We start from the raw sequence: 24,424 nt of genomic DNA, 5'->3' as shown, positions 1-24,424 counted from the left end.
TATATATATATATATATATATATATATATATATATATATATATATATACATACACACACCCACATATATTTATTTTTATAAATTTTAAAAAAGTAATACTAAATTCCCTTCTATTATTCTTTACAGTCTTATCCAACTCTCTTCCCTTATAACCCATACATTCCTTTGTCTCAGTGATATTGTCTCAGCAAGATGTTAAAAGTAAAAAGATATGATTTAACTCATGTGTGCTCTCAAGTAAAAATTACTGATCTCTAAATGATTATTAGTTGGTGGAATTTGAGCCTGAGTGAGTTAAGTGTTATGCCATAGCAGAGGAAGAGGTTGGAGAGGTCTACTGCATTTAGCCAGATCTGCCTGAGAGTCCATTTCTGTGGTTAGAGTCTCTAAATTTTTCCCATTGTTTCTTCTTTTTAAAACTTGTTCTCTGCTTTCATTCACTTCTGAATTTCAAATTCTCTAAAAGCTTCTTGGGGATACATCTTTTGTTTAAATAAAGACAAAGTCAGAAGGGCTGTGGCAGTGACTAACTTGTGGTAGGACAGCTATTCATACATATGAATCATTTCTAAGTTCTAAGATTTGTATTACATGTATTTGATCGTCTGGATATCAGGATGAGAGCAAAACATTTCTTTATGTTAGCTTTAATTTATTCATTAAACCAGTGAGTGATAGAAATATTCTTTAGAATGCTGAATTTGGCATATTCTTCATTTTCTTTTCTTCATAATTAAATTTATTTAGTACTCTGACATTTTGTTTTATTTTATTTTATTATTTCTTTTTTTTTCTTTTTTTTTTTTTGAAGATTTTATTTATTTATTTGAGACAGAGAGAATGAGAAAGAGAGAGCACATGAGAGGGGGGGAGGGTCAGAGGCAGAAGCAGGCTCCCTGCCGAGCAGGGAGCCCGATGCGGGACTCGATCCCGGGACTCCAGGATCATGACCTGAGCCGAAGGCAGTCGCTTAACCAACTGAGCCACCCAGGCGCCCTATTTTATTATTTCTTAAAGATTTTATTATTTTTTTGACAGAGAAAGACAAAGCGAGAGAAGGAACACAAGCAGGGGGAGTGGGAGAAGGAGAAGCAGGCTTCTCGCTGAGCAGGGAGCCTGATGCAGGGCTCGATCCCAGGACCCTGAGATTATGACCTGAGCTGAAGGCAGACGCTTAATGACTGAGCCACACAGGCGCCCCTAGTACTCTGACATTTTAAAAGAAAACCTACCTTTAAAGAAAAAATGTGCTGTCATATTAAGTAACCTACTAATTATTAAGAAAATTAGGCTATGTATTCTCTTGACAGATATTTTGACAGAAAATTAACACACTATATATTGGGCAACCTTACATTTTCTATAGATGAATTGTGTCATTCAACATAACCCCAATTTTACTTATATGGGTTACTCATTATACTCTAATTTAATAAATTTGATGAATTCCCTCTCTTGATGAATTGAGAAAAAAATCCTCACATGCTATTCATACTGAGGATCATCTCTAAGCACACCCTTTAAATTTGATTTAGATAATATTGATAAAGTAACCCAAGCCCCCAATTTGGCGATGATGTTATAAGTCAGGCATAGTGATACAATGGAAGGCACACTGTGAGTTAGAGGTCTGATTCCACATGTCTCACCAGCTCTGACCTTGAGTTAGTTCCTTAACGGGCCATAAAGTATAATATCTAGCAGTATACATTTCAGAGTCATATAAACATAGGTAAGAGGACCCGATACTTGTCCAAATGGCAGATTCTTTATAAAAGAAAGATAGGCTTAAAATGCTGTTTTGTTGTGAGGACTGAATAGGAGGATGTATGAAAAGCTTTCAGCACAGGTTGCCTAGTGCATAGGAAAAATGTTAAACATTATCAAGTCTTCCACTTATGCAGCTGCTATCTTCCCTACACAGCACTGAAATATAGGGGTTATAAAATAGTAAGATGAATCACTGAGTTATAAAATCTTTTGAATAATGGTGTGATTATATTGATAAAAATAAATTGTCTCCCAATATGTCTACTATGAAGAACACAACATTCATTTGAATATATGAGTTTCAGTACATTTGTTAAAAAAAAATCAGTCATATTATTTTACGATAAATTTGCAAAATATCTCATGGGGATGAACTGTGAAGGAAACATTTCTAAATATTACAAATTGCTTTCCAGAAGTAGTTTTAGAACTCTCAATATCCTAGGTGTGATTTTTAGCACTGGATAATAAAAGTGATCACAAAATAAAAATATAATCCAATAAAGAAAGGTATAAATAAGGATATATAGTAAATATCCTTGCAGGATAAAAGAAACCTTAAAATATTTACCATAGCATCACTCAATTTTAGACAAAGTAACTAAGACAAAATGTTAGAATTAGTTCAGGAGAAAAAATGGAAAGAAATAATTTAAAATGATTTATAAAGAAACTTAAGGTTATTTTCAAATATTTTATTGGACACTCAGGGAAAAATCAGGTAGATCATATTAAGAATAGCAGTGCAAGGCAAAATGAGGAAAACTGACAGCCATAGGAAAATGGGCATCTTTTTAAGATTTTATTTATTTATTTGAGAGAGAGAGTGAGAGAGAGAAAGAGCACAAGAGGGGGGAGCGGGAGAGGGAGAAGCAGACTCCCCGCTGAGCAGGGAGCCCGATGCGGGACTCGATCCCGGGACTCCAGGATCGTGACCTGAGCCGAAGGCAGTCGCTTAACCAACTGAGCCACCCAGGCGCCCGGGCATCTTTTTAATAATAGAAAGATTGTCTAAATAAAGCGAAAAGACTTATGGCATCTATGGCAGCTCAGTTATGAGGACATTCCTCCAAAAACAGCATATTAATCTAAATTTCAATAATTACCTTAAGGTGATCTAAAACTATGAATTAAACACATTTAAAAATAGTCCAGAAGAAAGCAACCAATTGAAGAAATACTGTGACTGTTTGATGATTACTTTAAAGTCACAGTTGCTTACTGAGATAGAATAAAATGTCAGACATTCCTTAAGCTGATCCAACATAAAAAAATCCTAGTGATGTAGTCAAAAATAAATATCTCTAATCTTCACTTCCGGCCTACAAAATCAGAGTATCCAAGGGAAGGACCCAGGAATCTGAATTTTTAGCAGGATTCTCCCAACATGATCCTGGATATTCTTTCACCCAGATTTTGTTGGAAATCCTGTCTGGTATAAAAAAGAATTTTAAAAATATGAAGAGGTATGTAATATTAAGAAAAAAAAAAAAACAACAACACTTGGCAAGTAATGATTTAGTACAGTGGGCAAAGGTTCCCAATTGTATAGAATATGAAATATCTGGGAAGTGCTATGGAAAATGCAGATTCCTGGTATTTGCAGGGTGAGGACAACTTGCACACAGATATTAAATTATTTATTTTCTTCAATCCTCTCTGAAGGAATACCTGGAACAGAATGACTCCACTGGTGGAGTCCAAGTGGTGCATTTGAAGACCCAGGTTATTCTGAGAACTGCCAGGGAAAGAGTATGTCCAGGACTTTATTTTTTCTGGAAGTTTCCTGAAGGATCAGCCTTTGGAGGCTGGTGAACATTCTTTTTTTTTTTTTTTAAGATTTTTTATTTATTCATTCGAGACACAGAGATACAGAGAGAGAGAGAGAACATGAGCAGGGGGAGAAGCAGAGGGAGGGGGAGAAGCAGTCCCCCCACTGAGCAGGGAGCCTGATGGAGGGCTCCATCCCAGGGTCCTGGGATCATGACCTGAGCCGAAGGCAGACACCTAACCATCTGAGCCACGTAGGTGCCCCGAGGCTGGTGAACATTCTTAAAGACAGTGCACAGTCTGCTAGCTGTTGTGGTTTGGAGAGGGCCTGCTGACTCACTGGACCTGGAAGGAGTGCTCTTCTAGTTCAGGGAGAAAAATCATTTGGATTTAATTCTTCCTAGTACTTTCACTTGGGAGAGGGCTGCTGGGGAGGGAGGAGAGCAGAAACACTCCTTGTGTCTCTACAAAGAAGTGTTTATTGGTAATTTATTTATTATATATTTCTGGAGATAAAAATACTGATTTCTAGGATACTTCAGAAATTCTGATTGGATAGATCTTGGGTGTGCCCAATGTTTCAATTTTTTACAAGCACCCAGGACTATTCTCATGCAAGTGTTTGAGGATCACATTATTAAACTTTGGCCTATTAGATGCAAGTTTACAGATTTCCAAAAAATTTTGAGAAATTTTATTATTAAATGTTATTTTATTATTATTTTTACTTTTTTAAAAAAGATTTTATTTATTTATTTGAGAGAGAGAGAATGAGAGACAGAGAGCATGAGAGGGGGGAGGGTCAGAGGGAGAAGCAGACTCCCTGCCGAGCAGGGAGCCCAATGCGGGACTCGATCCTGGGACTCCAGGATCATGACCTGAGCCGAAGGCAGTCGCTTAACCGACTGAGCCACCCAGGTGCCCCTATTTTTACTTTTAATGTAAGTATACTTGTCATACAATTTATATTAGTTTCAGCTTTACAACATAGTGATTCAACAATCATATACTTTACAAAAAGCTCATCATGATAAATGGAGTTACTATCTGCCACCAAAGTTATTACAATATTATTAACTATATTTTTTTTTTAAAGATTTTATTTATTTATTTGAGAGAGAGAATGAGAGACAGAGAGCATGAGAGGGAGGAGGGTCAGAGGGAGAAGCAGACTCCCTGCCGAGCAGGGAGCCCGATGCGGGACTCGATCCTGGGACTCCAGGATCATGACCTGAGCCGAAGGCAGTCGCTTAACCAACTGAGCCACCCAGGCGCCCCTATTAACTATATTTTTTATACTGTACTTTTCATCCTTGTGATGCATTTATTATATAATCAGGAGTTTGTACCTCTTAATCTCCTCACCTATTTTGCTTATCCTCCTCTCTGGCAACTATCAGTTTGTTCCCTGTATTTATGAATCTGTTTCTGTTTGTTTTATTTGTTTGTTTTATTTTTTAGATTCCAGATATAAGTGAAATCATATAGTATTTGTCTTTCTCTATCTGACTTATTATACTTAGCAATAATACCCTCTAGATCCATCCATGCTGTTGTGAATGGCAAGATTTCATTTTTTTTTTTATGGCTGAGTAATATTTCATTGTGTGTATATACTGCATCTTCTTTATTCATCTATTGATGAACACTTAGGTCGCTTCCGTATCTTGACTATTGCAAATAATGCTGCACAGTGAATTAAATAATGTGGAGGAATAATGTTTTGTCATGGCTACCGAAATACCTTAGGTATTGGAAGCAATATGTTGGTGAAATGGGGAAGTCCTCAGGAGTTGAGCTGGAACTGGCATTTGATGATTATCTTGTAGAATATCTTAATATAGGGATAATAAAATCTCTAAACTTTCAGGTAATGAGGATAGCATAGATACTTGTCCCATAGGGTTATTGTGAAGATTAAATGCATTACTACATGCAAAGCAATTAGAAAAGTGAAATAGCAAGCTGGAAAATACAATTTCCATGAAGATATCATAAGGTTGTGTGGGTGGGTATTATGAAAGTGGCAGATGATTTTCAATATGGACAAACAGAAGTACCTACTTTTAGAATAAAGTTCAAACTATCCTTATTATATAGTAGATTCTATTCCTGTTTATGGTAACTAACTAGCTCTATGAGCTTAGACAAGTCATTCAAATACTTTGAGACAGAGCTAGGAGTTAAGAGGGCTTCTCAAGAAGAGAGAACACGAACAAAATGGATGGAATCAGAAAATTCTGGAGTAGATTTTAAATTAAGAATGATTGAAGGCAAGTGATAAAATATAAAACTTCTCCCACTGCTACTCCCTCCCCCACAAAAAACTCTATTAAAACATCAATTCTACACAGAGGAGTTTGAATTTACACAGTAAATAACAGCAGCAACAAACACTAAAGTAATGGAACCAGGAAAGTAGTTCCTATCTGCAATGACCCGCACACTAGTGAAATACAGCAGGGATTTTGTGATAAATACTGTGTTAATTAACTTTTACTAAAGCTTATCATGTAATAGGCACTTTTCTAATTGCTTTACACATATTCATGCCCTAGTCCTCACAAGAATCCTATGAGACAAGTATCCATGCTATCCCATGTTCAGAAGAATAAACTGAACTGCAGACAGGTTAAGTCTCTTGTCCAAGGATAATATAGATAGTAAATCAAACCCAACTTTCTGACTGATTTACTTTAAACAAAATTAATCAAAATAGATTCTAGTTTAAATCTCTGAAATGTTGCTACTCTCGTGAGCTTGCTTCCTGTAAGCTTTTTGGATTGATGATAAAGGAGGTGGTATAACAGCTAGTTTACTGGCATTGCACCTGCAGCCTCTCTTTTCTTCTATAGTCTAAACTGTGGCAAACATTTTGAAAGTGAGTTTTGGATGTAAATACTATTCACCTTATGTGAATTGTAGAAAAAGGTGGTTGAAAGGCACTGATCTATGCAAGAAACAAAGAGTATTATAATTAGAAGTTGAAATAAGGAGATGAATGAGAATAACATCACAGAGGTAGAATTCATAGAGCTTGCCAAACTCATGGAACTTATTTATGTGGTCATAAGGTTTGGAGGATTTTAATTGACCCAGATATATTTATATTAGATGTCTAGGAGAAAGGTGATCTTACTAACAACACAGCTGGAGAAATTAGTTCATGGGAAGATCCTAAATTGGAAACAGAAATAGAAGTGCTCACTAAAAAAAAAAAAAAAATAGAAAAACAGGTGGGGCTCAGGAGTAGAATCCTGGAGGAATATCTATATTTACAAGATTAAAGCTCCTTAAATCTTTTCTAAAACAATGCCAAGTGTAAACAAAGCAGACAAATGGGTGAATGGACACAGATAGAGAACTAAATGGAGTGATTGATTTAGGGAGTAGATTGAGAAGAGACAGTTAAAGGTGCTGATGAAACTCTTTGGGATAGTCTACTGCCAGGCAAGTCGAGAAAAAAAATATTTTCACGGGGTGCCTGGGTGGCTCAGTTTTTGAGCGTCTGCCTTCGGCTCAGGTCATGATCCCAGGATCCTGGGATCGAGCCCTGCATAGGGCTCCCTGTTCAGTGGGAAGCCTGCTTCTCCTTCTCCCACTCCCCCTTGTGTTCCTGCTCTCGCTCTCTCTCTCTCTCTGTGTCAAATAAATAAATAAAATCTTTAAAAAAAAGAAAATAAAAAGAATATTTTCAGATTTAAACATAAACTACAAAGAGGTCAAGAATGATGAAGGCTGAGAAAACACTGATATACTTGATGAACGGATAGATGACCAATTTTGAGAAAACACAGTGAATGGTGTGGTGAGACTCAATGCCAGATTTCAGGTTATTAAATAAAGAAAGATAGTGTAGCAATGGAGACAGTGTAGAATAGCCTGACAACAGAATGGGAAGTCAGATTAACACAACTGAACATACATCTTCCGCTCTTACAAAAAATAACTCAAAGTTCACTTTCCTTTCTTGTATTAAGAATGATATATTCACTGTTACAATGCTAAATATCAAAAGTTTACATCCTTTGGGATATTATTTCCTGAATTACAATAACAAGGAAATAAGTAAAAAACCCAAGTTATATACATATTTAACAGTTTTATCTTATTATTTGTAAGTACTTATTAAATATTTCTTCAAAGTTTCTAAGATATATTAAGAGAGTTAATGAAGAGATGAACATTGTTTTTCTTGATAAAAGTTCTTATTTCTATAGATAAAAGTTCAAATTGTTTTTATAAGTCTGCTTGAGGAAAATTGAATTTTATGCAATGACTGATTGTCAGGACATCTGAGCAAAACAAATATTCATTTTATTCAGAAATTATCCAATGATTTCTTGATGTTTTTATTTCATTTGTATCATATCAGATGATAAGCTTTCCAGAGAGACACATAGCAAAATAAATAAAAGATTAATAAAAGCCAAATAAGTTTCTATATTCCTGCAGAATTTGACATAAAGCCTTAATATTATTCAGCTTCCTTCACATAGATAAATATACTTGAGTAGGAGTGTTCTTGTTACAAGCTTTCCAAGCCCCCTAGGAACTATCCATAAGTTGAAAATTCTGAACAAAAATATCAAGCTACCAAGAAGTGAAGAGAGGTACACAATGAACTCTTGCAAACAGGAATAAGCCAGCTCTCACACACTGCTTCAGTAACTATAAATATTCCACAAGACAAGTAAAAACACTTTTCTCTAGATTTCTGTTTGGTCTTTGTATTAGTTTTCCATCATTGTTCTAACAAAATACTTGGTAGTTTAAAGTTAACACATTCATTCTCTTAAATTCTTAAGGTCAGAAGTTTAACATCTGAAGATTAAAATTTCATTTGGCCTAAATCAAGGTGGCCTCCCTTGAAGGCAGGACTACCTTCCCTCTGGAGGCTTTAGAGAAAATCCATTTTCTTGCCTTTTCCAGCTTCGAGAGCTCCTGGCCCTTCCTCCATCTTCAAAGCACATCACTCTAGTCTCTGCTTCCATCATCACATTGTCTTTACTTCTTCTGTGTTCAAATCTCCCTCTGTCTCCCTCTTATGAGGACATTGGTGATTACGTTTAAGGCTGACACTAATCATCTAGAGTGATCCAGGCTAATCAAGGGTAATGTCTCCATATCAAGATCCTTAATTTAGTTACATCTACGAAGTCCCTTTACCATAAAAGTAACATTTAAAGTTTCTAGGAATTAGAATTGGGGGTCATTTTTCAGCCTACCACAATCTTCAAGGGCATGCCATTTTTTATCCTTCCATTGCTCATAGGATCTGAATTATTCAGTAGTAATTTAATGGAGCTGTGTATAATTTCCTTATTGACATAATTCTTGTCTTAAAAATAAACCTGTTGTCCACACAGAAATTCTCAGCTGATGACTTTGCCTGTAGCTCATTAAAAAAAAAAAAAAAAAGTTGGTGTAGGAATGGGTGAAATATATAAAGTTTGAGTACACTTATTTTGATGAATACTGAGAATCTTGAATCATTATATTATAACCTGAAACTAATATAACACTGTATATTAATTATACTTCAATAAAAAATGTCATCAGATTTCCCACTACCAAATAGTAGGTTATCTGCATCTACAATCTTTTTATTTTTCTTCTCACTGTGACAACTGATGAATTTTCTAACAAAGGCCAATCTTTCTGCAAGCATTCTGAATCTATTCCTACTTACTTTCTCAAGTTAGTTCTTCAAATATTCTTCTCTCTACTGTACTCTCCAACTCCAAAGATGGGAAAAGGACCATGGACCAATTCATTTGTCCTTTCTTTACCCCTTCCTTCCTCCTTCCCCCTCTTTCTTTCTTCTTTCTTTCTCTTTCTTTCTTTCTTTCTTTCTTCCTTCCTTCCTTCCTTCCTTCCTTCCTTCCTTCCTTCCTTCCTTCCTTCCTTTCTTTCTTTCTTTCTTTCTTTCTTTCTTTCTTTCTTTCTTTCTTTCTTTCTTTCTTTCTTTCTTTCTTTCTTTCTTTCTTATCCTCTCTGTACACTATGGAGCCATTATAACCCTAGGGTAGGGGGCTGAGAGAATTCTGCCTTAGGAAGGAGGGATAGCTTATAGGAAAAATCCTATCTGGACTGGAAGACAAATGAGTAGCCCGGTCCTGTACATAATGGATAGTAAGAAGATGCTTTGCTATATCTTCTTGAAGATTTAAACCTATTATCAGAATGTGGTGATTCTCTTTTTCCCTAGAAATTTTTTTAATATCTTTTATAATATCAGGACTAATTCAAGTTCTTTTTTTAGTTAATATTTGCTTTTATATATTTTCCCTCCTTTCACTTTAACACTTGTAAAGTGTTTTAAAACAATGCCTTACAGGTAGTAAATAGACATAAACAAAACTAAAGTTAACTAAAAAATCTTCAAAATTCAGCGGGGAACACAGATATTTGAGAGGAGAAATAAAAGTATGAAATTGCCATAATTAAAAGAGAGATAGTGAGACCCTGAAGGGAGACTAGAGGCAACAGTGCTGTGGGAGAGGTAGGAATGTTTTGAGGGAGAGATGTGGCAGCTGCAGGAAGGAAAATTTGGCAAAAGAAAGATGTGGTTAAAGGGAAGTGTTCAATACATTTTACTGTGTTATGTGGAATGCCAGAACTTCATTAATTACCCTCCAAACCATTAGCAAAAATTGGTATTACTCATAAGTGCTTTGTTTGTTTTGGTTTTAATGAAATGATATGTGACACTGGCCTCAAGGGGCACTCAGTGAAAACAAGCAGATCCTAGGATGCAAGTTACATTCAGCGTTTAAGGTAATATCTTCCCTTGTAACTATAAGAGGATGGTTACTGTATTTGCTTTGTCCTCCATTATATCCTTAGTACCTCACAAATTATCTAACACATAGTTGGTATGGAATACACATTTGTGAATGTGTGAGGATAACTTCACACAGGGTCAGCAGAGGGAAATCTGATCATGTCACTCACACACTTCAGATCTAAAGCTTCCCCATCTTTGTTTTAGACCTCTCTTACATACCAGTTCAAATCATCTTGGCCAGGGCGCCTGGGTGGCTCAGTTGGTTGGGCGACTGCCTTCGGCTCAGGTCATGATCCTGGAGTCCCTGGATCGAGTCCCGCATCAGGCTCCCTGCTCGGCAGGGAGTCTGCTTCTCCCTCTGACCCTCCCCCCTCTCATGTGCTCTCTCTCTCTCATTCTCTCTCTCTCAAATAAATAAATAAAATATTTTTTAAAAAATCATCTTGGCCAGATTTTTTACTCCCTCAACTACCCCTGTAACCAGTCTGTGCAGGAGCAACAAGTTTCACGCAGTTGCAACTTGAGGACAACAGTGCAAGTGCAGAGTTAACTGCTTGTGGTGCCAACCTCAGGGATTGGGAGATGGAAGGTCAATGATACACCCACCAAGGAGACTGCTCTGAGTGCATTTCATAAGGCTCTGGTCCTGTGGAATCAAGCTCCAGTGGTCTGTAGAAGTGGTCATCTCCATAGTGCAACCCCCCTTTACACTGTTTCATGCCTCAAGTCCAACCCATCCTTCACTCCTGCTCTCTGGAATAAATTCCAATTAACTACCTACAAGCAAATTTTGTTTCAAGCTTTCCTTTAGGAAAACCCAAGCTAAGACAATACATTCTACAATAATACATTTTATAAAGTAAAATTTTACTTGTACTTGAAAGGAAATAATGTGCCTATGTATATAGCTTCTATTATTTTTAGAAAGGTTTATTTTTTTTTTCCCAAAGACACAGTGTTCTTGAAATGATTTTCATAGCTAACTGTATGGTCACAGCAGATTACACGTAGTTTTTATATTCAAGCCTCTGCAGAGGTGTTTGCCAAGTTTGCAGAAATATCCATTACAATGCCTGTCGCTGGCATTGAGAGGTTTATAAAACCCAGCAGGAATTGCAGCTGACCATGCTACAACAAATGGATTCATCCACAATTGTATTCTATTTTTATTTTCAGACTAAGTGTTTAATATATGCCACCTACTTGGGAAAACATACAGGAATATGTCTTTCTTATGAATATACTTTTCAATTATTTTCTTTTTGAGGAGAGATCAAATAGTGATATGAAACTTTTGAATTAAAAATGATTTCAGTCTAATCTGTGCCTCTCTTGGAGTAATATTAAAAGTTTCCTATTTTTCACACATTATCCTGGTATGAATTCTATAACCATTCAGTAAGCTCAGTAATTTTTAATAAAAACTGTTAACTTAGATTGCATATAAATGTAGTTTGAGAAGCTTGGAAGTTGGTGAGGGTTAACTATAGAATTCGTTCCCTTCTGAGGTAGGGGATAGCTAGGTGAAGTGTGACAATCAGTTCTGCTTTGATGTGAGGGCAAGGAACTGGCTTTCAGGCTGCAGACATCAAATGCCAGAAAAAGAAGGTTTTATATTGTGCATCATCACCATATTAAGTACTTTAATCTTCCATGAAAAGTTCATTTATATTATTAAGAGATCTGTCTTTTGTTCTTTTTGCGTGTAGGTATAGGGAAGGGGTGGGATTCCAATATTTCACTGAAACAGTTGTTCCTCATACATACCTTTAATCCCTCTTTGCTCAGTCTTATGCCCCCCTAAACAGCTAACTGATTTCAAAGCTTTTCCAGGCTTCCACTAGGCACATGGCCCTTAGCCCCTTCTTTAGATCTTTTAAACTTTATTCTAAGTTTTAGTTTTCTCCGTTTAATCCTTTAATTCACATCCTCCTTTATTCTCCCGGAAATGTATCAAAATGTCTCATTTGTTAATGAAGTACTTTCTCTCCTCCAGCATTCTCATTAATGATATGGATTTCTTCTTGTAGGGTCTTAGAAAGGGAACAGGCAACAAATGCATGTACCAAGTCACCATTCTGAGCTGTATGCTAACATCTTGTTCAAATACTCATTTCCATTGGCTTTCTTGATACTACACTTCTGTTTTTCCCATTACTTCTCTGACTTCTTGTCACTACCTTTTGCAGGATTTTTATTCTTTACTCTTCCAAAGCAATTTGGATTATGCAAGACTTGGTCCTAAGCTCACATCTCTTCATATCATACTCTTTTCATGGACTTTCTTAACCATACTAATGGTTTCATTTACCATTTTCTTTGTGATGACTCATGTTTATATTTCAACACTATTATTAAAACTATTAATTGTATCTTAGGAGAATTTTAAGAAAAAAACTACATTCAATATTTAAAAAAAGGAAAACCGGGGTGCCTCGGTGGTTCAGTTGGTTAAGCGCGCCTGCCTTCCGCTCAGGTCATGATCCCAGGGCCCTGGGATTGAGCCCCACGTCCGACTCTCTGCTCAGTGGGGAGCCTGCTTCTCCCGCTCCCTCTGCCTGCCGCTCCCCCTGCTTGTGCTCTCTCTCTCTCTCTTTGTCAAATAAATAAATAAATAAAATATTTGAAAAAAAGAAAAATCACATTCAAAGTATATCAAAATCTTAATAATGTTACTAGCCTATTTCTTTGTTATATTCAAAGTTTCACTTATTAAGAACACATCTAGTGCAGTGTACACATCTAGAAATAGCTTAAAAACCTGTAAAAATATGATATTGTATGATAATTATATAGTAATAATTTGTAAATTTGATTTTCAGCTTTTACTTAGTCCATGGGAAAGTTAAAACACTTATAAAAGTGTAACAGTAAAAGTAGCAGACAAAAGGGCATAAATGTAGTGTAGAAAGGGTAAAGGAAAAAGTAGAGATAAATATATCTATGTCATGTAATAGGAAGTCAAGAATTATTTTTCAAGAGTTAAGAGAACAGTAAAGATTTGAGTACATTATCAAAGTTAAAAAGGTAAGCAATGGAAAACTATTATATAAATATAAATTAGAGGACAGAAGAGATACATATATCTATATATGTACAAGGGAGTCAATAATTATTATTTAAACTTGATTAAACAAGAAACAGATATTTTCTAGTATATATGAGAACCTCATGAAAGAAAAAACAATTTAAAAAGTTACATTCATTTGATATAAATGTCTTACTGTAATAAAAAATAAACAGTAGACAAATAACCACCAAGGAAACAATAACCTTAGATAATTCACAGAAAGAAGAAATGTGAATTTTTGAAATCCTCTTATAAAATCTTAAATAAAACTGTCATTGAATAATATAATTTAAATTCAGAAAATGTTTTCCACCTGTTTCTTTTTAACTTAAATATTAACCTTAATATAACAGTTCATTTTATTTTTTATTGGCTTTATTAAACCTTTCACATAGTACTGCTCAAATAATGATTTTTTAAATACAAATATTCATAAAAGAAAAAGTAGTCAACAGTGTCAACTGCATCAGTAAATTCAGTTAGTATAAAAAAATTACTAGTTTAATAGACATAGTACTGGTTATATATGAAACAATGTAATGTGCTGTAAAGGTCAAAGGAAAGAGTTAAGAATGAAGGGATTGGTGCTAATAGGAGGAGGGACAGTATAGTAATTCTACTGAAGTAGATTTGGGGAGAAACAGTATGGATGGAGATGTAGTTAGATTTAATTTTGTTAGTAGGAAGATGAATTTAATAACATATAGTTTTTGTGACTGGATGGGCAGTCCAGTTTAAGGAAAGCAGAGAAGATTTTTTTGGGAGATTAGCCATCCACAGAAACTTAGTAGGATTGAGAGACACTCTTGAAGGTCCATTTGAATTTGGCAGTCATGAATCAATGGTGGGTGTAATTCTCTAGCAGCTTTCAGATTCTCAAGGCAGTCACAGATTAAGGGCATAGTTGAATTAATTGGAAGTTTTTGCCAAACAACAGCAATAGAAGACAGAGGGGCAAGGGAATTTAGATGGCAATAAAATTATTTTAATTGTTCTTGAAATGTTTGACTGTGGAAGATAAAAGATAAAGTTAAGCAACACATCTGGGCCTGGGTACTGAACTTTTAAAATACTAGTGAAACTGGTATCTGTTTTTGGATTCTGATTTATACATGTGCTACTTTCTCTCATGATGGTTAGTGTAATGTTTAGGTCAATTATGTGAAAATAAGACAGCCACTGTCAACCTCAGCCACTAACCAAGTGTACATTATTACATAAATGGATAGTGTTAATGGAAATATTTATTGACTAGACAGCAAATTTTTACAATTTTCAGGCAAAGATGTTTTAAATTCTTAAGGAATTAATGAGACAATGCTCAAAAACATTATGGAAATTGTGGATAGAGAATCACCTTAATTCTAAGCTTTTAACTAAGTGAATTTTAAAAATCATATCTATTTCCTTTTTTCTTTTCACTCTATGGACATTTTCATATAATCTTGAAGTTGACACCATATATTCACAATCATAGCTTTGACTACAGGGAGGGGATACACAATGGTGAATTTTAAATATCTTTCTCTAGCCTAGCCCTCTTTTATATATATTAGACATATGTATCTAAATGTTTACTGCATATTTCCACATGGATTTCCCAAGAAAATTTCATCTCATAATATTAAAAACGGAATTCCTCACATTTACCAACTCCTCAATCTCTTCCTTTATCTGTGTTATCTCTTTTGAAGAGAATCATCACACATTTGATGAACTGTGCCAAAACTTCTTCCTACTTTAGAGCCTGATATTTAATTAATTATTAAATCTTAGTAATTTTACCTCTCTAATATCCCGCATATTTCCTGCTCTCCAATGCCATTACCCCTGCTTTCATTCTGTCCCTCATCACCTCTCAGCTGGCGATTTTCAATAGTCTGAATTGGTTTCCCAATTTCCATTCTTCTTTCCCAGCTATTCCTCCATTCTATTATCTAACTATGTGACCTTTGGCAGGTCCCTTCATGTCTCTAATATTGGCTTCTTCATCTCTAAACTGGATATTTTATGTGTACTCTCTACCAGATAAGATATATATTATATATGTGTGCATATATATATGTCAAATATACAAAATGAGAAACTGAGTAGTAAGCGAAAATCTTGTGATGAAACTCAGCATACCCTGCAGCAGCCTATATTCTAAAACTAAGCATATAAAAAAGTAATGTCAAATAGATTATTTTTTAAGTTTGACAACCAATCAGGATTCTAAAGCTCACTTCTTAATAATGCGTTCATGGATTTTTTATTGCATGACAGAGCAAGCCACATATCATATATCAACTGGTAATATAGCACTTGACTTCTTTAATGCAATGCTTAACTGTAAATGTCTATAACTACAAATGAGGTGTTTAAATTCGAAGGTACTGTAGATAGATGGCAATACCTATAATCATAGAATCATAATTTCTGCCTGAATTGCACTTAAAAGTTAAAGTTCCAATTGCTTCTATTATTGGAAAAGTATTAATAACAATTATAACTATACCATGAAGTATTAAAAGCTGAACATTCAGTTTGAAGGTAGCTAAAATAAAAAAGTAATGAAAAGTGAACCTATAAAACGCTTGCAATTCATACACATATGTTATTTAGAGCACTAAAGAACAAAAAGAAAAGAACTGGAGTCTTTATTACAATTCTTCTTTTCAGATGCTCCCTCTCTCTTTGGCATTAGTATAGTATTATGGTTAATACTTCTCATCCAAAGATCATCACTTTCCTATGCCAACATTTTTACTCTAAGGCATACATAATCTCAGACTAAAAGTGTAGAACTTTTAAATATGACAATTAAAAAATATTTGTATTAGACTTACATGTTTAGAAATACATCTTTATTTTTCACAGTTGAGGTGGCTGACCATTTTAAACCCTGCCATGCAACTTACCATCATTACGTAAAGTGAGTGGTGTTGGAGGACTAAGTACTCGAGCGTTTGTCACTGTGTTTTTCACCAGACAAATATAGCTGCCAACATCTGATGATTGGACTTTAGAAATATAAAGGTTGCCTGTCTCCTGGGAAATGAACCGCCGGCTGTCCTCCGCCACAAAGGAAGGGAACTCATTAAATACCCAGCTATAGATGATCTCTGAAAATACACAAAATTCAATTGTTGAAAGATACAGATTATTTTATTAACAGTCAAAGCTCAAACAACAAATTCTTTACTAAGAGTTAGATATCTTGCAAGACCATATATATTTCATTCAGATACCTATATAATTTAGTATTTTATGTTCAAAGGACTTTTATTCTTAATGATTATAAGAAGATCTGAAATGTTTCTTAAGGATGCTTAATATTCATCCATCCATCCATCCATCCATCCATCCATCCAATTCCAATGTGTGTTTAATGTGTGTTGGATGATTGGCACTATGATAGCACTGAAATTAAAAAGATGAGAGAGGCAGTTTCCCCTTCTCAAAGATCAATCTAATGAGAGATTCACCCAAACCTATCAATCAATATGGAATAAAGAAATGGAGATATGTACTCTATTGTAAAGAAGGCATGGACGAGGGGTACTTAAGCAATCATGGTGATCAGTAAAAACTACCTGAGATAAGAGACACCTAAGCTACATTAATTTACTCATTTATTCAACAAAATAAACCAGGCATTGTTGTAAGTGGAAAACAAAAAGTCTGTGGTCTCATGGAGTTTTCATTATAGTGGGAAGAAACCAGGAATACACAAGTATATATCAAGTGGTGATAAGTGCTATGAAGAAAATTAAAGCATGTTAAGAGAGAGTGATAGAGGTGAGAGGAACATGTGAATTTATGTTTTAAAAGTTCTCTCTGACTACTTGGTAGAGAAAAGACAGTGTGAGGACAAAGCAGGTATCAGAGGGAAAGCAAGAGGAATAATGCCCACTAACCTAAGAGGCTATTTTCAAAATAGCCATGAATGATAGAAATGATTTGTATTAGAATGGTAGTGGTAATGATAGTGTTGGTTCTGGTAAAAATGTGGTTGTGGAGTTGACAGGAATTGCTGAGGATTCATTATGAAATGTGAGAAAAAGAGTAGTCAAGGATTTAGGTTTGGGGCTCGATTCACTGAGCAACTAGAAGAATATATTTGGTTTTACTAAAATGGGCAGACTATAGAAAGAGCAGTTCTTTGGAGATGTGGGTGGAGTAAAACTAGGAGTTTAATTTTGGCAAATAAAATTTGACATAATATCTGGTATCCAGTTAGAGAAATTGATAAGGCAGTGATATATTTGAATAAGGAGGACAAGATAAAGTTCATTCACACAAGTATTGGATGGTATGAATGGACAACCACAAACAGTTTTGTGTTATTGGACTGAAAATTTCAAGGAAGGGAGTGGTAAGAGAAGAGGTTGGAGAGATTAGAGGTAAATCCAAATTATTAAACAAAGATTAACATGGTCTGTTTATGTTATATTAAGGAGCTTGTGCTCAATCTTGTATGTAATGTGGTACCGCTGGATGTTTTTCAAGAAAGGGTTGACATAGATACATACATTAGTAGGTTATTCTGGTGAGTCTGCAAAGGTTGGATTTAATTGCAGGAGAGAGCAATAAGATAATATTGCATACTAAAGGTGAAGGCTGAAGAAATCTGAATCAGAGCCATGATCATAAAAATGAGAAGAAAGTTGTTGGTCCAAGAAATATATCAGAGGTAAGGCAAAGAAAGAGACAAATAGTCCTAGTCCAGGAATACTCATGTCCTCCTTGAGTGACTGGGAAAAGAATGGTACAAGAGGTTTAATGGAAATACGCCAAGTCAAACTAGTTTAAGGAGAAAGATTATTGGTTCATTTTCAGGACATTTTGAGTTGGAAGTCTGTGAAGCAAATCTGGGTAAGGAGTTCTAGCAGTTGGCAAATACGTGTTTGAAGGCCAGGAAAGGAAATCTGAGGTGAAGGTTAAATTTGGGAGTTGTCAGTATATTGGTATAATCGAATCCAAGTAAGTAGGTGAGATAAATCAAGAGGAGTAGATATAGTGAGAAGATACTCTGGGAAGCACAAACATCTAAATAAAGGTAAGAAAGTGTTCACAGAGTAAAAGAGAAGAGACTGCTGGAAAGATTCAAAGGGAATAAAGATAACACAGTGTTACAGGTGCCAATGGCTTAACCATTTCCACATGATTAAATAACGTCAAACAAGGAAAAAGGCCTACTAAATTAAAGGAAAATGTTACTTAAGATTGGCATTTGGGATATCACTGAATGGCAACTTCAATAGATGAGTGGGGACCAAAATCGGACTGCAATTGAGGAATTAGAGGCATTGTGTGTAAGTCTATAGCATTCAAATCTCAGTAAGTATTAGAGTTACCTCTGTTATGATTGAAAGAGCAGATTCTAAGACCCCTTTTCTCCTACCTACCATGAGCAGTTAAAAGTTAATTCATCGGTGTGGCCCTATATAGTTTCCAGTGGGGAGTCTGGCATTTAATCAGCCTTTCTGGATACTCAAGCAGTGACTTGAAGCTTATCCATCCATATTGAAAGTCAGTGTAACTAATTTTGAACTTTATATACTGATTAATTAACTTTGAATACCTTCCTAATCTATTACTATTTAATTTCTTTTTACTATTTAATTTTTTTTATCTTAACTGAACCAACATAATATGTACAGTAAAGGTAAATCATTAATTTTCATGAATATGTGTTTAAGAAAGGTGGTGTCATAGACTAACTTCTGAGAAGGGTCAGAAACATCTTCATAGACATTATCTTAGGCAGGTATACTCCATACAATCAACTGATAAACATTAAAACGACATTTCTTCTATTCCCAAATTCTCCTTCCCCCATGTGTCTTCTTCATTGATTCAATTCATTAGAACTTCCAGAGGCAATGTACCCAAGTCCTGACTTAGCTATTTACAGATGGTTTAAGATAAGCAAATATTCAGCTAAGTCTCTGAGGTTCAGTTTTCTCACTCAAAAATGAGAAGAGTATTACCTGCTTCATAAATTTTCAAATAAGATAATTTAACCGAAAACTTGACACACAATAAGTACTTACAAAATATAAAAATTAACACCCCTCCCCCCCCCAAAATTGTTAGGTTAGGAGTTTTTTCTATGTAATTCACTTAAATATAAGGAAAACAGCAATGGGGACCTAAAATAACACTGAAAGAATTATCGGTGTTTAATATTAGTCTATTTTCCAGAGAAAATTTTAATAATGTTTGAATGCAATTATAAGCAAGATTTAGCCAATATTTATTACTTCTAAGGCATAGAATATAGTTGTAATAGATGCTTGAGAATTCTGAAATGTTATATTGCATTAATGTATAATTATAGTACACATAACAGTATCAAAACTTTCAAATATTTTAACAAATGTTTTAAAGCAAACTCTTTTTTATAGCTACAGTTACCCACTTGGTTGTCATTAGTCCACTTGATATTTTACTAAGAATGTAATGGTATCCATGTGGCTTTATTCACAGAAAACCCAGAATATAATTGAAATACTTCATTCTGTTCTCACACTTCTCATCTAGACTCTAAATTCAAGGACTTTTCACATTTAACAATATGGATTCTTCTAATTGTTATAATAAGAGTTTCATTTGTTGTTCACACATAACTCACCTATATTTTGATGTTTTTACAATTTATTTTAAATTGGATTTATTGGGGTTATCTCAATTTTTGGCTTATATTACTTGAAATTTAGGGAAAAAGAAAGCAGTGAACAATTAAAGACTATCATTCATTGAAATACTATTTCTGGGGGCACCCGGGTGGCTCAGTCATTAAGCGTCTGCCTTCGGCTCCGGTCATGATCCCAGTGTCCTGGGTTCGAGCCCCGCATCAGGCTCCCTGCTCTGCAGGAAGCCTGCTTCTTCCTCTCCCACTCCCCCTGCTTGTGTTCCCTCTCTTGCTGTGTGTCTCTCTGTCAAATAAATAAATTAAAAAGAAAATACTATTTCTGTTACAGTGCTTATTGAGTCAATGTTTTATAAAATATTTTTACAATAGGAAGAAAGTATATAAAATTAGCATGTTCTCAAATTTTACAGGTAGATGAGTATTTGGGGATTAAACATGCTTATTTAGATTTTATCATAAGTTTTCAATTTTGCATAACAAAGCATTTCATAATTTTAAGAAGGATAAAAAGTAGAAATGGTATATAATAGAAAAGCTGACAACCTGAATTTGGATTGAATTTTCTCACTGTGCCCAAAATGGAAATATTGTACTGCATTAAAACTTTTAAGAGGCTGCTTACTTTCTTCTCTTATAGGAGAAAAAACCTTATATTTTTCATTATCTCTTTGCATTTATTTAATATCCTTCTGAAACTTTTCTCTAGTATCATAAAAAACAAGCATTAATTATATTTCTAGTAAAATCTCAGACCCTGAAGATTATAAAATTCAGGAAGCTAGTAAAACATAGTGGGCTTTGATGTCATAGTCTTTAATTCCTTATACCACTTTGTTTCATATAATTCTTCAGTGAGTACTCCCTATTTGAGCAAACAATGACTACTTTTTGAGATATCCTGTGCATCCTAGCTTGGGATTACCTTTTATGTTAATTTTCACTAGTGCATTTTTGATACTATGTAGCAGTATACATTTGGCCAACAAGCACGACTGTTTGAGGATTTGGATTCTCATGGGAGATTTTTTTTTTTTTATCTTTCTCCATGAGAGTCATTCTAGTTCACTGAGGGCAAAGCCAGTAACAGGCCTGATTTGGTGCATACGTTATTCTAATTTCCCCTCTCAGGCAGACCCAAAGATTTGTGTTTTATCCCAGTATGAACATTTATCCTCAAGCTCCTAGACTTAAGGGTCAATTTCCATAACACAAATAATCCACCTTGCTTCCAAGATTTCCTCAGGATTAACACTATTCCTCAATTTTAGTTAGGATTTCAGCCCTCTATTTTAGTTATTTGTTTTTGACACCTGGGGATTTCTATTTCTTTCTTGTGAGTTTAGCTATATATTGAAATTTTCTTTATTTTACTCATCATTCTTAAAATTTTGGTAGTAAGAAAGTTTCTAGCTGGGCTTTATTTGTCTATTGTCCTAATTGAAGGTCCAAGTTTCTTGGCTTTATGCCTTGCAGACTTTCAGCACAATTGCTGTAACTGATTAGGTGTCACAAAACAGACTATCCTGTCTTTACTCCCCTGACAAATAAGATGATTACTTAAATGATATATTTCCATATCTACAGAGTATGAAAACAGGAGTATGCATATGGGCAACAATGCTCATTTTTCATAACTGTAGTGCCATTAATGAAAAAAGTGTGAGAAAGGGGAATGAAATTGCATACTGGACTCTGAAGTCCTTGAAAACAATTCAATGAGTAATCACATATGATTCATTTCAATATTCTTTAATATAACTACAAGTTATAAAATAACCATTCTTCTCCCTAATAATGTATGTACACATCAGAAGCTCCGGGTCAAAAGACTTGGAGAGAACACAATAGATATGGCATCTGAGTTTGTTCAGTGATCTAATTAAATAAAGCAACTCTCCTAGGGAGCCTATTTTCTTTATCCTTGTCAGCTATAAAAAGGAAAACCTAAAAATCAGAAGCTTCTGTATTTTTATGATATGTTCAGTCTTACAGTTTGTGGTAAAATTTTCCAAATGATGGGCTCTATTTACCAAAATCCCTGATCTTATCCTTTTGTAGTTACCCCTGTAATGTGAGGTTTAATGTTATATCTGTCAAAGAACTACAATTATAATTTATTCTTTATTATAAGAATATAATTTTTCATTTGCTTTTTAAATTGTTTTGTACTTATAGTTTGATATATTTCTGCATTAATTTTTACTGAATGATGCTTGGTAGAATATGTGTCATATGAATTTCAGTATTTACTAATTGCCTTGTAATTACATTTGTTTTCACAGTTCCATCATCCACTATGACTCTTCTCCGTCCTTTTTTTTCTTGATGAATTAATTGATGTGAAGATACTTGAATAGGGGAACGTTGTAAGTTACTAGCATAAACAATATGACTTTAAAAATTGGCACCTCAATTATTTTGTTTATAAAAAGCTTGCAGCCTTTGGGGTTTTTGGAATCACTGATATCATGAAGTAGAGAATTGTCCTATTATCCATTACTACTAAGCATAAAGGGATGCAACCTGGAATTAGTAGGAAACATCTTTTTTACATTGCTGATTTATACCTTCATTGTGATAGAAAGTGTTACTATTAGCCACATGAATTGCCCTTGGCAGGGCAGAGACTAAATCTACTTTTTTCACCATTATATTGTTAGAACCCTGCAGAAGGTGCCTGGCATGTAGTTGCTCGATAAATATTTGATGAATAAATGGTCAGGATAAAAATATCTATATATGTATTTTTATAAGTCTCTAAGTTTTAAGAACAAGAGTGGATTTTTTTTTCACATATTAAACTTCATTGGAAACTTTCTAAGACTTTTTGTATAGACTTATTTGGCCTTGAGACTACGAGTCAAAGATGGCATTTGAAGTAGGGCTAAATACAGACACTGAGAAATAATGTAGGCTGTTTTAACAGTCTAGAATGTGTTGTCTGTGAACAGAAGACAAAGGGTCATGTTTACAAAGTTACTATGAAGTGTTTTTATGATTTATTCCACCAGGTAAATTAGACAAATTTGAAGGGGCATTAAATTTTGACATGGTCCAACTTCTCTCTCAGGTTAAAGCCTCCATGGTGGTCAGTCATTTCTCCTGTGCTTGGACATGTTCACTGACATTTTGTTGAGGAAGCTGACTCAGCAACTCAAGTTATAAATGGATCATATATAAAAATTTTATTGGCTGCTAGATTTAGGATGAGGACTGAGATCAAGATAACTGGAGGTGTCAACAATTAAGTAGCGATAAATTATTATATGCAAAACACTACTTAGGATATTGCCAGGGACTGGGAAAGGAACTAACTTGAGACTTTACTATGAATCACACACTTTACTCTGTTTTCCAATCCCATCACCCCACTCACTGTTAGAAGGCAGAATCATGTGAATAAGACCATGGACTTTGCAATCACAAAGATCAGAATTTCAGAGATGCCTGTGTGATCTACTGGCTATGCATCTTTGGGCAAGCTATTTAACTTTATTAAAATCTTAGTCTTCTCATCTATAAAATGGACAAAATTATAGGTTAAATGAGATATTTTGAGTAAGGATAGTACTACAGAACTAGATGTAGTCAGTTATTATTATTGTTATAATCATCTTCATTATCACAATTCTGGGGCTCAAGCAGGTAAGGAAACAGTAGAAAATTATGGCTAATTACATGTGAGGAAAAATTCAAAGTTGTCTCAGTCACTCTAAGCCTATATTTTATCATTATATCATATTGCTTAAATTATTATATTCTTTTTTTATTATATTCTAATCTTTCTGAACCTCAGTTTCAGTACCCATAAAATGGGATAGTAAGGTTTATATTATATATTGTGCTGAGGATTATGTAACCCACTTAAATGAGAGTGTTCAATATAACTACGCAGTAAGAATAGCTGTTAGGTCAGGATAAATGACCTAGTATAATGCAGGATATGATACAGTGCAGATTCACCTTGAACCTTGTACATTTGGATTTAATTTCTACAAGTGTCAAGAATTGCACCTATAAAACATAGCTAAAGGCAAAGATTCTGAGAATAACAATAGATTAAAGCTGTCTACCTGACACTTGGTTAGTGCCTAGGGAATCAAGGTAGTTTTAAAGATGTTGTCAAGAATATGAGAGAACATTTGTCATGTTTAAAAAATGAAATTGCTTCAATACAAAGGTAGGCTGTATGATTACTTTAAATTTCAGTTATCTTAGTTGAACAAAACACAGTATCAACTCTTCTTTTTTCAAAAAAGTTTTGAAACATGTATTTCCATTTGTTTATTATTTAGAGTCAGAAGCAGCAGAGTTCTGCTTCAAAATTATGTCACCAAGACAAAATAAAATTTTATACGCATATAACTCAAAACACCTTTAGCAA

General features: G+C 34.6%; 1 protein-coding gene across 1 annotated transcript in view; it reads right to left on the bottom strand.

The window, feature by feature from the left end:
- CNTN5 (contactin 5) overlaps nucleotides 1-24,424 on the bottom strand; it is a 570,282-nt gene that overhangs the window by 381,193 nt on the left and 164,665 nt on the right. Inside the window, exon 6 of the mRNA XM_044919780.1 lies at nucleotides 16,301-16,504. Within this exon, the coding sequence (XP_044775715.1) occupies nucleotides 16,301-16,504 (204 nt within the window). The remainder of the gene's footprint in view (nucleotides 1-16,300; nucleotides 16,505-24,424) is intronic.

This window comes from Neomonachus schauinslandi, chromosome 11, assembly GCF_002201575.2.
Source record: "Neomonachus schauinslandi chromosome 11, ASM220157v2, whole genome shotgun sequence".
Lineage (NCBI taxonomy): Eukaryota > Metazoa > Chordata > Mammalia > Carnivora > Phocidae > Neomonachus > Neomonachus schauinslandi.
The sequence above is the reverse complement of the archived record's forward strand: the minus strand, read 5'-3'. Positions and strand labels throughout refer to the sequence as shown.